The sequence below is a fragment of the Eschrichtius robustus genome, chromosome X (genome assembly GCF_028021215.1).
Source record: "Eschrichtius robustus isolate mEscRob2 chromosome X, mEscRob2.pri, whole genome shotgun sequence".
Taxonomy (NCBI): Eukaryota; Metazoa; Chordata; class Mammalia; order Artiodactyla; family Eschrichtiidae; genus Eschrichtius; species Eschrichtius robustus.
The window spans coordinates 119,507,737-119,525,670 of record NC_090845.1 but is presented as its reverse complement, the minus strand read 5'-3'; the positions used below and the strand labels follow the sequence as shown (position 1 = coordinate 119,525,670).

General features: G+C 39.9%; 1 protein-coding gene across 1 annotated transcript in view; it reads right to left on the bottom strand.

Annotated features, from left to right (window-relative positions):
* LOC137756440 (transmembrane 9 superfamily member 2-like) overlaps positions 1-17,934 on the bottom strand; it is a 109,340-nt gene that overhangs the window by 75,091 nt on the left and 16,315 nt on the right. The window contains 3 exon segments of the mRNA XM_068532696.1: positions 2,210-2,337; positions 16,700-16,763; positions 16,765-16,790. Of these exon segments, the coding sequence (XP_068388797.1) occupies positions 2,210-2,337; positions 16,700-16,763; positions 16,765-16,790 (218 nt within the window).

Sequence of the window (17,934 nt, the reverse complement as noted above, 5' to 3'; positions counted from 1 at the left end):
TATGAAATAAATCTTCAAAAATTTTTAACATAGCCACTAATTTAAAAAGAATATCTTTTTACTAAGATAAGTCAGAGTTGGAAAGTACCAGTGTTCTTCATCTTTTGGGGTCTGTTCATCTAATGAAATGTATGGACACTTTTGCCCAGAAACACACACATCAATAAAAATTGGGAACAGATACAGATAGTTTATAAACATGTAAAATGATGCTAAATATCACTCATAATAAACAAATAAAAATTTTAAATATTAAAAAAATAAAATAAAATAAAAATTGGGTTTGATGCATCTGTATCTATATTAAAAACTCCTAATTCAGCCCTCTCCCATTGCAGATGAGGAAATTTAAACCTATGAGAGATCAAGTTAACCTACCCATGGTCAAAAGCTTGGCACAGCACATTCCCTAACTATTCTTTCCCTTTGGCCATCAGCTGTGACAGATGGAACAACCTTGGCTAAAGTAAAACAGGCCAGTAGGCTTAAAAACAATGAAGTCTGATTCATCTCGATGAACTTAGGGTTGACTTCCAAAATGGAACCAGCAGAGATGAGACAAAAATCCAAATTTCCAAATTCCTTGTTCTGTGTTCAGAAAACCATACCACACTTACCTCCTTTAATATACTTCACATAAGTTTCAAAGGATCACTTTTCCCATCCTAATATTTCAGGTTTTATAATATTTTGCCCATATGGATCATGATTTGATACACTGTATGATATATTCCCCCTCTATCCCTTTTAATTGAAGAGTACTATTCTTACCCTACAGTTTCAAAGAATCTTTTCTTTAAAAATTATTTAATTAATTATTTATTTATTTTTGGCTGTGTTGGGTCTTCGTTTCTGTGCGAGGGCTTTCTCCAGTTGCAGCAAGCGGGGGCCACTCTTCATCACGGTGCACGGGCCTCTCACTGTCGCAGCCTCTCTTGTTGCGGAGCACAGGCTCCAGACGCACAGGCTCAGTAGTTGTGGCTCACGGGCCTAGTTGCTCCGCGGCATGTGGGATCTTCCCAGACCAGGACTCGAACCCGTGTCCCCTGCATTGGCAGGCAGATTCTCAACCACTGCGCCACCAGGGAAGCCCTCAAAGAATCTTAAGGTTGGAACATTAAAGGTCACCTGTCTAGTCTCTTACCCAATACAGAATTGCCCTTTACAATTCATTAAGCACTCACTTACTAGGGACCAGACACTCACTTACTAGGGACCAGACATTAAGCACTCACTTACTAGGGACCACTCACTTACTAGGGACCAGACACTATGCTGGGTGCCTAACTATGAAATCTCAAAGAGCTGGGTCATCTAGGCTCTTCCTACAAACGTGTAGGGATTAACTACTCACTAATTCTTGAGGTTGCTTATTCAAATGTTAGAGAGCTCTAATTGCTAGCAGATTCTTCCTTATACCCAGCTGATACCTGCCTAATAGACTCCACTGGTACTAGAATTGTCCTCTGAAGAAACACAAATCTTACTCTAATCTCTTTGTCATATGGCAGCAACTAAAGAAGAGAGTTAGGATATCCTCAATAAGTCAATTCTCTTCCAGGTCTGCCAGTTCTTCCTCACATTACATGTTATTCAGATGCTTACTATAGGTTAAATGGAATAAAATTGCCTATTTGATTTTTCTTTTTTCTTTTTTTAATTTTTGGCTGCGTTGGGTCTTCGTTGCTGCGTGCAGGCTTTCTTTAGTTATGGCGAGCGGGGGCTACTCTTGTTGCGGAGCATGGGCTTCTCATTGCGGTGGTTTCTCTCATTGTGGAGCACAGGCTCTAGGTGCACAGGCTTCAGTAGTTGCAGCATGTGGGCTCAGTAGTTGCGGCACGCGGGCCCTAGAGCACGCAGGCTTCAGTAGTTGTGGCACGTGGGCTCAGTAGTTGTGGCACGTGGGCTCAGTAGTTGTGGCTCGTAGGCTCTAGAGCACAGGCTCAGTAGTTGTGGCGCACGGGCTTAGTTGCTCCACAGCATGTGGGATCTTCCCGGACCGGGGATGGAACCCATGTCCCCTGCATTGGCAGGTGGATTCTTAACCACTGCACCACTAGGGAAGTCCCTGCCTATTTGATTTTTCAAACTTTATGTCTAAGGTTATATCACACATGTATCCTAAAAATAAAAATTCTGGTGAGATCTTCTACATTTTGAATTAATTTTTAAATTAATGGAACTAATTAAAAAGACATTCTATAATTACCTTTTGGGATCAAGTCTAGCAGTAACCAATCTTACAATACCCCAATTTGTTTCACTTTCCCCGTGATATGTAATGGTAATATCGACATGGTTGAAGAGGTAGAAAGTATTACTTTTGTTGAATTCAGACTGCAGAAAGATAAAGAAATTTGAAAGAAGTTTGAACTTTTCCTACAAACTAAAAAATATAAAATCTAATCACGGAATGAAAATGGGATATATTACTTCTAAAAAAATCGAGCTATAAATTAAGCATACTGAAATGTAAATGTGTTTTTATAAGATAAAAACTGCAGCCCTGAGCATCTGGCCTAAAATTAAGATGTTAGTTAATTCTACAGTTTTAAATAGTTGTTACAAAGGAATAATATTGCAAATGTAAAATTCACAAATGCATGCATCGCTGGATTTTTAACCACACAAAACTATGAAGTAATACAAATAAACTAATAAAATGTTATCAGTACTTAAAGTTTAACCCTATCAAGAGTTTGGGCTTTATTTATGGTAAAAGTAATGAAGCAAGAAAAAATAGAAGGAAGCTGTGTTTCAGAATGTTAACTGTGGCGCCTCTGGGTAGTGAGATTATAGGCAATAATTTTTCCTCTACTTCTTTGGATTTTTCTGTACTTACCAAATTTTGTATAATGAGGGTATATCTACATTTATAATCAGAAGCATCAAACAGATAAAAACGGAGTGAAACTCTCTCTACCAGCCAAGTATTCATTAGTTCACTCCCTAGTAGCCACAACTATATCTGAAGATAATTATCTTAGATCAATTCTTCTTAAACTTGAAAGTTTATACAAATTTCCCAGGGATCCTGTTAAAATGCAGATTCCGACTCACTGGGCCTAGGGTGAAGCCTGAGATTCTGTGTGTCTAACAAGCTCCCAGGTGGTGCTGATGCTCGTGGTCCTGGAACACACTTTGAGAACCAGTGGTTAACGGAGAGTGAGGGACTATTTTTCCATAAGGATTTGGGGGGCAGTTTTTGTATAAGAGTTGTGATGGGTTGGACTGTGTCCCCCCCCCCCGCCAAAAGACAGGCTTAAGTCCTAACCCACTGTGCCTGTGCATGTGACCTTATTTGGAAATAGGGTCTCTGTAAGACAAAATCAAGTTAGGATGAATGAGGCCATTCAAGTGGGCTCTAATCCAATATAACCAGTCTTCATAAAAAGAGGAAAAGGCCATGTAGCGAGAGAAACACACAGGCAGAATGCCATGTAAAGACAGGGGAGGAGACTGGAGGGATGCAGCCACAAGCCAAGGACTGCTGGCCATCACTAGAATCTAGGAGAGAGGCATGGAACAGATTCTCCCTCAGAGCCCTCAGAAGGAACCAGCACTGCTGCTGACACCTTCATCTCGGACTTCTAGTCTCCAAAACTCTGAGACAATAAATTTTTGTTGTTTTAAGACACCCATTTTGTGGTACTTTGTTACAGCAGCCCTAGCAAATTAAGACAAGGGTTAACAATATGAACTTTGCAATCAGACAGCCATTTACTAGCTATATGACCACAGACAAGTCATTTAACCTCTTTGAGCCTCAGTTTCCCCTTTTTAAAATTGGGGACAATAATAGGATTGCCCATAAGATTGTTGAGAGGATTAAACAGAATAATGTACGTAAAGTACTCAGTGCAGTGCTTGGCATAGAAAGCCTAAATATTAGCTATTATGTCACCCAGGCCTTCAATCTTCAGAGAATGAGTACAAATGAGCCTTGTCAATTACCATGTTGAGTAATCTACAACATGCAGGACTCCTAGATTAAGAATTATGACTCTGCAAATCTCAGAATTGAGAGTGATAGCCCTGAAGGAAATTTAGAGATCATTTAGTACAGTGATGATAAAGGAGACGGTACGAGTGATCCTGAGGCGGTGCATCAGAATCAGCTTGGGATGGAAAGTAAGTACTGCTCACCACAATACTGTCCATAATTGCAAAAACCTAGAAACAACCAAAAATGTCTATCAGTACAGTTAAATGAAAGATGGTATAAACATACAGAGAAATAAAATGCAGCTAGTAGAGCATGTACTGGTACAGAGGTATGTGTGTGATATGTACTAATAGAAGCAGCACAGCATAGGGGTTAAAGACTTCACAGTCAAACTGGCTTGGTTGAAAGCTCAGGAATGGCATGTGCTAGCCTGAGTGACCTTGGCCGAGTTGCTTAACCTCTCAGTGTCTTGGTTTCCGTACCTATACTGTAGAAATCATAACAGAGTGCTGTAAGGGTTAAATCTGCCCATGAAAAGCATTTCAGCCACCGTCACGTACTCAATCTGACAGATAAAGTGGTAACAAGGCCCTTCAGGATCTGAATCCTGCTTGTCTCTCCAGACTCATCTGCTGCCATAGCCTCTACTTATAATCTGAAAAGTTACTAAAGGGAATTCTTTATTGTGTGCTCTCATAGCACTCCGCTCATATCTCTGCCATTTACCACATCAAATTGTACTCAGTGTATTTACATGTTTACATCCCCTAGTAAATTGTGTTCCCCAGTAGATCACAAGGCTATGAATTTTGTCTGGATCATTCATTCATTCAACAAATATTTTTGAACATCCACTATGTGCCAGGCACTTCTCAAATATATCCTCAGAGCTAATAGCCAGTAGATGCTCAAAAAATATGAGGCAGTTTGGTATGGTACAAAGAGATCAAAATTTGGATCAAGAAACATTGGGATGGAATTCAGATTTTGCCACATACCATCTTTTGTACGTGAGTCTTTCTGGGCCTTAGTTTTCTTAGTTGTAAAATGGGGCTATCATCACTTAATTCATAAAATTGTTGAGGATTAAGTGAGAAATTATACAGAAAGACCTAGCACAGCACCTGGCACAGAGTAAAGAAGTCATTAAATGTTAGTTTCCTTCCTACTAGATATTAAAATTATGCTTTAAAACTTTAACTAGATTTCCAATTCCAATCTTATTTGGGCCAAATCTCCTGCTAAAAACTACAAATGATAAATATAACAAATATCTCCTTAAAAGAAACATGAGCATGGAATGTACAACACCAAGAGTTAACCCTAATGTAAAGTATGGACTTTGCGTGATTATGATGTGATGGACCAACGTAGGTTCATCAGTTGTAACAAATGTCCCATTTTGGTGGAGGATGCTGAGAATGGGGGAGACTATGCATGGGTGGGGCAGGGGGTAGATGGGAAATCTCTGTACCTTCCTCTCAATTTTGCTGTGAACCTAAACCTGCTCTAAAAAGGTAAAGTCTTTAAAATTTAAAAAAGAAAAAAAGCAACATGAGGTGACAAGAAAGTAAGGAACTACCATGCCAAATTCTAAGGGAAAGTAGGAAGCCAGAGAGGTCAGCTGGGTAAGGGAGCACTGATGCTGCTACTGCCCTGAGGTCACCTGCTGAGCTGGGCAAACTTGAACTTGGGTTTGGGTAGCTTCATGGGATGAGGAGGCGGGAACTCAGGGAAGGCCCTCCCAGGTGAAAAGGCTAATATGAGACCCTCTGAACATTAAGCTGAGACCACCCACCCCCTCCAAAAGTAACATCCTCAGGGTAAAGGTGAGCCAGAAGTGAACCTGCTCATATAGTCCCAATGGACTATTGGGAAGATGGTCTTGAAGCTAAACAGAACAAGGCAGAGGCGGGGGAGAGAAATAAAACTGTCCTTAAAAAGTTGTGGCCACAGACCAGCCCTGACATAGATTTGCAGGCTGGATTCACATCATCAAAGTGGCCCCAGAAAGTTCAAGTTATGAATTTGCTTTAAGGTGGTCCCAGACTGGTATTTCCCAAAGACTCCTGTGGAAGTAAAGGAAAATCCTCTCTGGAGGAAAGTACTTTGACCCTAGGACTCAAAGAAACTCCACAAACAATCTTCGAGAACAATAAGTATGTAGTCCAAAAAATGAAGTATACAAGAAAAAAGGAATTATGAGCAAGAATCAGCAGAAACAAACTTGTAAAGAGTTCAGATCCAGAAATGATCACAAGCAGATTTAAAATTAACCAAATTTAATATATTTTAAAGACATCAAATACAAGTGTGAAAGCATGTATATGAAATAGAAAAGTACAAATAATGACCCAGCAGATCTGAAGAACAAAACTTGTAGAAATGAGAAGATGATTACTAAAATTCTCTTCTCTTAAGAAAAGGAACAAGTGAAAAGAGAATTTATAGTCTAGAAGATAGACCAGAAGAACATAGCACAGGAAAAACATGGAAAATACAGAAGGGAAGTTAACAGACATGGAGGAGGGGCTTCCCTGGTGGCGCAGTGGTTAAGAATCTGCCTGCCAATGCAGGGGACACGGGTTCGAGCCTCGGTCCAGGAAGACCCCACATGCCGCAGAGCAACTAAGCCCGTGTGCCACAACTACTGAGGCTGCGCTCTAGAGCTTGCGAGCCACAACTACTGAAGCCCGCAGGCCTAGAGCCCGTGCTCCGCAACAAGAGAAGCCACCGCAGTGAGAAGCCCACACACCGGAAGGAAGAGCAGCCCCCACTCAACGCAACTGGAGAAAGCTCACACACAGCAACGAAGACCCAACACAGCCAAAAATAAATAAATAAAATAAATTTATTTTAAAATTTTATTTATTAAATAAATTTATTAAATAAAAAAATTATTAAAATAAATAAATTTATTTTATAAATAAAATAAATTTATTTTTAAAAAAAGCAAAAGAGAGACATGGAGGAGAAAATAACATTTAACATAGCTTTAATTGGAGTCTGAAAAGGAAAGAAGAAAATATCTCACCATGGCTGAGAATTACAGGACTGATAAAAGGCACCAATCCAGGAAACTTAAGGAATTACAAACAGGATCTAAAACAAAGCAAAACAGGGACTTCCCTGGTGGCGCAGTGGTTAAGAATACACCTGCCAATGCAGGGGACGCGGGTTTGAGCCCTGGTCCAGGAAGATCCCACATGCCACGGAGCAACTAAGCCCATGTGCCACAACTACTGAGCCTGCGCTCTAGAGCCCACAAGCCACAACTACTGAGCCCATGTGCCACAACTACTGAAGCCCACGTGCCTAGAGCCCGTGCTCCACAACAAGAGAAGCCACCACAATGAGAAGCCCATGCACCGCAACGAAGAGTAGCCCCCGCTCACCACAACTAGAGAAAAGCCCGCACGCAGCAATGAAGACCCAATGCAGCCAAAAATTAATTAATTAATTATTTTTTTTTAAAAAACAAGCAAAACAAAAATCCATAACTAGACACGTAATCATGAAACTGCATAACACCCTCTAAAGAAAGAAGTGACTGGGAGTTCCCTGGTGGCCTACTGGTTAGGATTCTGGGCTTTCACTGCCTCGGCCAGAGTTCAACCCCTGGTCGGGGAACTGAGATCCCACAAGCTGTGTGGCACAGCCAAAAAAAAAAAAAACAACAGTGACTAATAGTAGGTATAAATGAAAGGACTATAACAGAAATACAAACCTTAAATATTAGAAGAATTACAACAATAAAAATGTAGACCACATAAAGACTTTTCAAATAAATATTATATTTCATGGAATCTAAAATGCCACCACTTATAAAACATCGTTACGGGCTTCCCTAGTGGCACAGTGGTTAGGAATCTGCCTGCCAGTGCAGGGGACACGGGTTCCAGCCCTGGTCCGGGAAGATCTCACATGCCGCAGAGCAGCTAAGCCTGTGCGCCACAACTACTGAGCCTGCGCTCTAGAGCCCACGAGCCACAACCACTGAGCCCATGTGCCACAACTACTGAAGCCCGCACACCTAGAGTCCGTGCTCTGCAACAAGAGAAGCCACCACAATGAGAAGCCCACGCACTGCAATGAAGAGTAGCCCCCACTCACCACAACTAGAGAAAGCCCGCGTGCAGCAAGGAAGACCCAATGCAGCCAAAAATAAATAAATTAAATAAATAAATTCTTTTTAAATTTTTTTTAAAATCATTATTTTATGTGCTGCTAAAAAAAAACACTGTCAATTAACCTTTAACATGCCATCAACTGGAAGACACATCTTGATTTCATAAATGTTAAAATATGGGGAAACATGAGTCTTAGAATCAATAAAATGTGAAATATCAAAATAGTAAAGAAGATGTAATAAAACAGAACTGAAAGCAAATGTCATATCAATACATGTAAATGGGCTTAACTCACCTATTAAGAGGAAAAGATTTTTCAGAAGATACCACAAAGCAAAACTCAACAACATGTTGTATAAAAGAGACACGTCTAAAAGAGATTCTGAAAAGTTAAAAATGAAAGGATAGGCAAAGTTACACGAAGCAAACGTATGCAAAAAGAAAGCAAGAGAGCTGGACTTCCTCCTCCAGACATGATTGAATAACACGAGACTAGATTTACTCTTTCACCTTAAACAACTTTTTCAAATGGGTAAAATATATGAAACAACAGTTTTCAGACCCTGGACAACAAAGAACATTAAAACAGTGATCACCCAGAGAAGGGGAAGCCTCACGCTTCCTCCCCAGAGAGGATTTCCAGGTTGTGGTGCAGGGAAAGGGTACCCAAGCAGAGCCCTGCAATCTCTCCCAGTTGAGAAGACAAAGTTCGAAGTCCAGAGAGGCCAAGGGGGCTAGATTTTGTGGGGCAGATTACCAGAGAGAGGAGAGCCGCACAGAGATTTCTGGAGATATGCAAGGGGTCTCTTTCATCAGAGTATTGATCAGTACATGCATGTAAGGTGTGCCAGTTATTGATTGATTGCCTCTCATCCCCGAATTCATGCTCTTTGACCTCTGTGAAAATTATCTGGGCCCTTTCAATATTTTAAATAGTTCTCCTTCGCAACCTGACACTGAATGAAGCTTTGTCAGTAGAGGGCGCTGGATAGACACTGCAAGAGAAAAGGGTTTTGCTTCCTGGTTGATGAATGCTCACTCCGCATGCTCCTGTTTCTTCAGCCTCAGCAACCTCTAAGGAATTAATGGATCCACTTATCATAGTAAAAGAGAGAAACAAAAGACATCAGGTGGAGGGGGATGAATAGGCAGAGTACAGAAGATTTTTAGGGCAGTGAAACTACTCTGTATGATATTATAACAATGAATACATGTCATTATACATTTGTCCAAACCCATAAAATGTACAATACCAAGAGTGAACACTAATGTAAACTATGGACTTTGGGTGATAATGGTGTATCAATGAAGATTCATCAATTGTAACAAATGTGCCACATTCTGGTGATATCATGTGCCTCCTGATGAAAGAACACATCACTACTTTATCTTGCCAAGGAGATCAAACCTGAATCTAATCAAGCCGCTGGATCCATCTACCAATTTGAAGGAATCAGGGATAGAGGAAAATGCACCATTGTTTGGATGAGTAATACAGGAATGGACAAATGGATAGAAAGGTGATAAATCAAACACAGAAAATGCTAATTATAGAATCTAGGTGCTGGGTTTATGAGTGTCCACTATATAATTCATTCAACTGTTTATGCATTTGAAAATGCTCACAAAAAACATTGAAAAAAGATACATAAAATGATCAAGTCTAAACTATAGCATCTAGGGATGTAGACTTGGGTGACAAAACCGTAAAAGAAACTCAAGGAAGTGATTAGGGTAAAAGTTAGGATAGTGGTTATTTTAGGGGAAGGAAGAGTGTTGGAACTGGGTAGGGACACATGGATACCTTCTGGGGTGGCTGGCCAAATTCTATTTCTTGATCTGGCTGGGGTTTACAAAGGTGTCCCCCTTATAACAATTCATTACACTTTATATTTGTTCTGTATGGTTTTCTGTATCTGCATTTTACAACGAAAAGGTTTTTTTTAAAGTCCATATCCTTTGACCCAGCAATTACACTTATATGAATTTATCCTAAGGTCATAATTAGAAAAGAGTACACAGAGGTTTGCACAATAATAACTATCACTTACTGAGTGCCTACTATGTGTCAGACACTGCTCCAAGAACTTTACAAGTCTTATCCTATTTATCCTCACAACAATCCTATGTGGTATATATTATCCTTATTCCCATTTTACAGATGAGACTCAGAGAGGTAAAAGAATGTTCACTGCAGCATCATTAATAACAAAAATTGAAAACAGCTAATCATGATGGAATGGATAAAAAATTCTGATCCATCCATACAATGGAATATTATGAAACTATTAAAAAGTATAATCATTTTCTCATTCTTGTATTCCCTCTCTCCGTACATATGTGTGTGTATATATACATAATATACAAAATGAACATGGAAAGAAGTCCATTATAAACTTCTAAGTAAAGACAAAGAAGCAGATTACAAAAATATATATATTACAATCTCACTTAGATTAAGAAATTATGTATACATAAAAAGAATCTATTAAAATTGAGGAGGATTATATGAAGACTGTCACTTCATACTCTTTATACCTCTGTGTTGTATGAGGGTTTTACAAACATGTATTACTTTTTTTTTCCTTTTTTTTTGGCCGCAACACGCGGCATGAGGGGATCCTAGTTCCCCGACCAGGGATGGAACCCAGGCCCCCTGCAGTGGAAGCTCAGAGCCTCAACCAGTGGACCACCAGGGAAGTCCCCAAACAGGTATTACTTTTGTAATCATCATGGTGGTGTTCATACAATGCTAGTGTACTTAATGAATTTAAAACTTTCTATTGATAAGACAACCATATTTGCCACTTTGATTCTAAATATCTAATTCAGCAGTTCTCAAACTTTTTTAGTCTCAGGACTCCTACTCTTAAAAAGTATGAAAAACCCTGAAGAGTTTTTGTTTATGAGGGTTATATCTACCCATAGTGACCAAATTAGAACTTAAAATGAGAAAATTTTAAAACGCAAGTGTACAGAATCACACATTCCATTAGCCTTTAGAGTGATGACATCATCACACTTCACATAGCTTCTGGAAAATTCCACTGTATACTCATGAAAGAGTGAGAGTAAAGAAGGCAAAAAACATCTTAATAGTATTATGGAAATAGTTTTGACCTGGCAGACTCCCTGAAAAGTTCTCAGAGAGTCCCAGACCTCATTTTGAGAATAGGTGATATAATTATTCCTGCAAAAAAGATCAATTACACAATAAATACTATAAACAACTTTTCTGAAACTTCCCTACAGCTTTAAGTTTGCAATGGAAGGAAATCTGCATGTAAAGGGGGGAAGGAGGAGGACATCAACATCTACCCAAAATAAATATCCTTAGGGACTTCCCTGGCAGTCCAGTGGTTAGGACTCCATGCTTCCACCGCAGTGGGCATGGGTTCAATCCCTGGTTGGGGAACTGACATCCCACATGCGGTGCAGTGCAGCCAAAAAAAAAAAAATTCCTTAAAATAAAAATGAATGAGAAAATTCTCAATAAAGCATTCCTCTATATATAAAAGGGATGACAAAAGACAACTGCTGGTTTCACTTAACCTTGGTAATCTTAGGGTGGCAACCCACAAATGTTGATAAAAGTTACTGCTACTCTGGCCAACTGGGGCTCTTTCATCCTATTGGCCCATTTATTCTTCCCAGACCATCAAAGATGTGGTCTTTAAATGGTTCCAAAGAACCATTCCAGGGAATTCCTTGGCAGTCCAGTGGTTAGGACTCTGTGCTTTCACTGCCGAGGGCCCGGGTTCAATCCCTGATCCGGGAACTAAGATCCCGCAAGCCGGGAAGTGCGGCCAAAAAAAAAAAAAAATTTCCATATAGACTTCCATATAGAGTATCAAACACAGACTATATTAATGCAAATTTCTCCTACTCATTAACTCCTGTCTTCTGTCACTTTTCCCTTACTTTAAAAGAATTATCAATTAAGCAGTTGTTTGCTGCTTTTTCTCCCACATTCCCTATGTGAATGTTTCCCACTGTGAGAAATACATATCACTGGGGATATATGAGATAATTTTAGGTAGTAGGTGAAAAAACAGTCTGTACTCTACTTTTTAATCTAGTTACTTGAAAATAGATGAATAAAATATATAAGTAGTACACTAAGCCTGTAATTTCTGTAATTTCCTTTTAAATAAATTTAAGTTAAATTATGGATAAATAGGGAGTTCCCGGGTGGCTTAGTGGTTAGGATTCTGGGCTTTCCCTGCCGGGGCCCAGTTTCAATCCCTGGTCAGGGAACTGAGATCCCGCAAGCCATGCAGCACAGCCAAAAAAAAATAAATGATGGATAAATAATAATACAGGTGCCTCAGATGTGGCAAAAATCACCAAGGTGGTGCATGAATGACTGAAATTCAAGAAGCACTGCCCTTTTCTCTGGAAAGAAACAATGAAGGGTACCACCAATTAGACACCAAAACAGAAACCTGGCAGGCATCCTCTGCTCCTCTCTCCCTTCCCCTTCATCCCCACTGCTGATCCACATCGAGTCTCCCCCTTCATCCCCATTGCTGATCCATGTCAAGTCTCCACATGTAACACAGATTATAAGCAATGCTGCCCTGGTTGAGCCCTTCCATGCCCATTCAGCCTCCATGGCAGCCCCAAGACACTTCTATTACCCTAGGGCCCAGTAGAAAACAGCTTGAAAACCACAAGACAGATTTCAAAAACAGTGTGATTGGGACTTCCAAGATAAAAAGATCTGAGTTACCATCGCAACAAAAAGAATAAAATACCTAGGAACAAACCTACCTAAGGAGACAAAAGACCTGTATGCAGAAAACTATAAGATACTAATGAAAGAAATCAAAGACAACACAAACAGATGGTGAGATATACCATGTTCTTGGATTGGAAGAATCAATATTGTGAAAATGACTCTACTACCCAAAGCAATCTACAGATTCAATGCAATCCCTAACAAATTATCAATGGCAATTTTCACAGAATTAGAACAAAAAATTTTATAATTTGTATGGAAACACAAAAGACCCCAAACAGCCAAAGTAATCTTGAGAAAGAAAAACAGAGCTGGAGGAATCAGGTTCCCTGACTTCAGACTATACTACAAAGCTACAATAATCAAGACAGTATGGTACTGGCACAAAAACAGAAATATAGATCAATGGAACAGGATAGAAAGCCCAGAGATAAACCCACACACCTATGGTCACCTAATCTATGACAAAGAAGGCAAGAATATACAATGGAGAAAAGATAGTCTCTTCAATAAGTAGCACTGGGAAAACTGGACAGCTACATGTAAACGAATAACATTAGAACACTCCCTAACACCATACACAAAAACAAACTCAAAATGAATTAAAGACCTAAATGTAGGGACTCCCCTGGTGGTCCAGTGGTAAAGAATCTGCCTTACAATGCAGGGGACATGGGTTCAATCCCTGGTCAGGAAACTAAGATCCCACATGCCGCAGGGAAACTAAGCCCTCAGGCCAAAACTACTGAGCTCATGCACCTCAACTAGAGAGCCCATGTGCCGCAAACTACAGAGCCCATGTGCCCTGGAGCCCGTGCACCACAGCTAGAGAAGAGGAAACCCACACGCCACAACTAGAGAGAAGCCTGCACGCCACAACGAAAGATCCCACATGCCCACAATGAAGAGCCCTCATGCCACAACTAACACACGGCACAGCCAAAAAATAAAATTAATTAATTAATTAAATGTTAAAAAAAAAAGACCTAAATGTAAGACCGGACACTATAAAACTCTTAGAGGAAAACATAGGAAGAACACTCTGACATAAATCGCAGCAAGATCTTTTCTGACCCACCTCCTATAGTAATGAGAATAAAAACAAAAATAAACAAATGGGACCTACTGAAACTTAAAAGCTTTTGCACAGCAAAGGAAACCATAAATAAGATGAAAAGACAACCCTCAGAATGGGAGAAAATATTTGCAAATGAAGCAACTGACAAAGGATTAATCTCCAAAATATATAAACAGCTCATGCAGCTCAATATCAAAAAAACAAACAACTCAATCCACAAATGGGCAGAAGACCTAAATAGACATTTCTCCAAAGAAGACATACAGATGGCCAAGACGCACATGAAAAGATGCTCAACATCACTAATTATTCGAGAGATGCAAAACAAAACTATAATGAGGTATCACCTCACACCAGTCAGAATGGCCATCATGGGCTTCCCTGGTGGCGCAGTGGTTGAGAATCTGCCTGCTAATGCAGGGGACACGGGTTCGAGCCCTGGTCTGGGAAGATCCCCCATGCCACGGAGCGGCTGGGCCCGTGAGCCACAACTACTGAGCCTGCGCGACTGGAGCCTGTGCCCCGCAACGGGAGGGGCCGCAATAGTGAAAGGCCCGCGCACCGCGATGAAGAGCGGTCCCCGCACCGCGACGAAGAGTGGCCCCCACTTGCCGCAACTAGAGAAAGCCCTCGCACGAACCGAAGACCCAGCACAGCCAAAAATAAATAAATAAATAAAAATAAAAGTAGCTATAAAAAAAAAAAAAAAAAAGAATGGCCATCATCAAAAAAATCTACAAACAATAAATGCTGGAGAGGGTGTAGAGAAAAGGGAACCCTCTTGCACAGTTGGCAGGAATGTAAATTGATACAGCCACTATACTATGGAAAAGAGTATAGAGGTTCCTTAAAGAACTAAAAATAGAACTACCATATGACCCAGCAATCCCACTACTGGGTGTATTCAAAAAGATATATGCACCCCAATGTTCACTGCAGCACTATTTACAATAGACAGGGCATGGAAGCAACCTAAATGTTCACTGACAGATGAATGGATAAAGAAAATGTGGTACATATATACAATGGAATATTACTCAGCCATAAAAAATAAACGAAATTGAGTTATTTCTAGTGAGGTGGATGGACCTAGAGAGTATTATACAGAGTGAAGTAAGTCAGAAAGAGAAAAACAAATATCGTATATTAACGCATATATGTGGAATCTAGAAAAATGGTACAGATGAACCTATCTGTAAAGCAGAAATAAAGACACAGACTTAGAGAACAAACAAACATATGGATACCAAGGGGGAAAGGGGGCAGTGGAATGAATTGGGAGATGGGGATTGACATATATACACTATTGATACTGTGTATAAAATAGATATCTAATGAGAACCTACTGTATAGCACCTCACTAAGGTGGCTTCTCTTGCTGCAGAGCACAGGCTCTAAAAGCGCAGGCTTCAGTAGTTGTGGCTCGCGGGCTACAGAGCGCAGGCTCAGTAGTTGTGGCGCACGGGCCCAGCTGCTCTGTGGCATGTGGGATCCTCCCAGACCAGGGCTCGAACCCGAGTCGCCTGCATTGGCAGGCGGATTCTTAACCATTGCACCACCAGGGAAGCCCGGTTTATCAATTTTATCTTCTCAAAGAACCATCTTTTAGTTTCATTGATCTTTGCTACTGTTTTCTTCATTTCTGTTTTCATTTATTTCTGATCTGATCTTAATGATTTTTCCTTCTGCTAACTTTGGGGTTTTTTGGTTCTTCTTTCTCTAATTGCTTTAGGTGTAAGGTTATATTGTTTATTTGAGATGTTTCTTGTTTCTTGAAGTAGGATTTTATTGCTATAAACTTCCCTCTTAGAACTGCTTTTGTTGCATCCCATAGGTTTTGGGTCACTGTGTTTTCACTGTCATTTGTTTCTAGGTATTTTTTGATTTCCTCTTTGATTTCTTCAGTGATCTCTTGGTTAGTTAGTAGTGTATTGTTTAGCCTCCATGTGTTTGTATTTTTTACAGTTTTTTTCGTGTAATTGATATCTAGTCTCATAGTGTTGTGCTCAGAAAAGATACTTGATATGATTTCAGTTTTCTTAAATTTACCAAGACTTGATTTGTGTCCCAAGATATGATCTATCCTGAAGAATGTTCCATGAGCACTTCAGAAGAAAGTGTATTGTGTTGTTTTTGGATGGAATGTCCTATAAATATCAATGAAGTCCATCTTGTTTAATGTGTCATTTAAAGCTTGTGTTTCCTGGAGACCTTCAAGATGGTGGAGGAGTGAGACGTAGAGATCGCCCTCCTCCCCACAAATACATCAGAAATACATCTACATGTGGAACAACTCCTACAGAACACCTACTGAATGCTGGCAGAAGACCTCAGACTTCCCAAAAGGCAAGAAACTCCCCACATACCTGGCCGTGTCGCTGAAAGAGTCTTGGTGCTCCAGACGGGTGTCAGGCCTGAGCCTCTGAGGTGGGAGAGCCGAGTTCAGGACACTGGTCCACCAAAGACCTCCCGGTTCCACGTAATATTAAACGGCGAAAGCTCTCCAAGAGATCTCCATTACAATGCTAAGACCCAGCTCCACGCAACAACGAGCAAACTACAGTGCTGGACACCCTATGCCAAACAACTAGCAAGACAGAAACACAACCCCACCCATTAGCAGAGAGGCTGCCTAAAATCATAATAAGGCCACAGACACCCCAAAACACACCACCGGACGTGGCCCTGCCCACCAGCCTCATCCTCCAGAACACAGGCACCAGTTCCCTCCACCAGGAAGCCTACACTACCCAATTCTCATATCAGACAAAATAGACTTTAAAATAAAGACTATTACAAGAGACAAAGAAGGACAGCTTTTTCTTTTGATTTTCATTTGCTGTATCATAAGATTTTACACAAACTTTTACAGGTTTCTGTCTTGTTAAAAGAAAACTATTAAGAAAGAAAATTAAAAATATTAAGAGATTTGACTAAATTGTATAAATCAAATGTCACAAAACAAGCACTTTATCTTACAAATAAAACTTTTCTTCAGAGACTTCAGTATGCCATCATTCTCAGCACTATCTCCTCTACATTTCAGTTCATACCTAAAATGATTACAGTAGACACACACACACACTGCTTTCACCACTAAACAGAAGAATTTGCCTTCTTCAGTATTATAAAAGGTGGGGTATAAAATCCATTGTAGCGGGAATTCCCTGGCGGTCCAGTGGTTAGTACTTCAGGCTTCCACCGCAGGGGACGCAGGTTCTATCCCTGGTTGGGGAACTAAGATCCCGCAAGCCGCGCGGTGCAGCCAATAAATAAATAAATAAAATCCACTGTAGCTTTCTAAAAACTACCTTGATCTACAACCCTTCACTTAAAACTGATAATAAAATTGGTTATAGTGATGGTTACACAAATCCATGAGTATACTAAAAAGCATTGAATTGGACACATATGAGTGGGTGAATTATTTGGTATGTGAATGAGCTCTCAATAAAGCTGTTACCAAAAAAGTGATAATAAAATATTTGATACTTTTAATATGAAACCTCTTATTTACAAAGTCTAGCTACAGGAGATTATCAAGATGAAGTGCCAATACGGTTCATCAGAAAACAATAAGCAAGAATAAACAATGAAAATTTTTAACACTTCATATCCTGAAATCATACAAATATTAACCCTAAAATTCCTTATTGGCAACTGAACTAAACTGTCATGTTTCTTCCGTCCAAAGCACAGCATTTCTTGAAAAGGCGCACTTTTCTCTTAGGACAATGGTACTCCACAGGGGAATTGTGTGCAACTTTAATCATCGAAAAGCGAATGCCTGACACACAGACCAACGGAACACATCAATAGAGAACCCAGAAATAGACCTACACAACTAGGCCCAAGTGATTTTTTCACAAAGGTGCAAAAGCAAGTAAGTGGAGGAAGAACTGAAATTGCTGAAAAGGTCTTTCCAGCAAATGGTACTGAAGGAATTGCACACCTATAGACAAAAAAAAAAAAAGAATTTCAACCCAGACCTCACACCTTATACAAAAAATAACTCGAAATGGATCAGACTTAAATATAT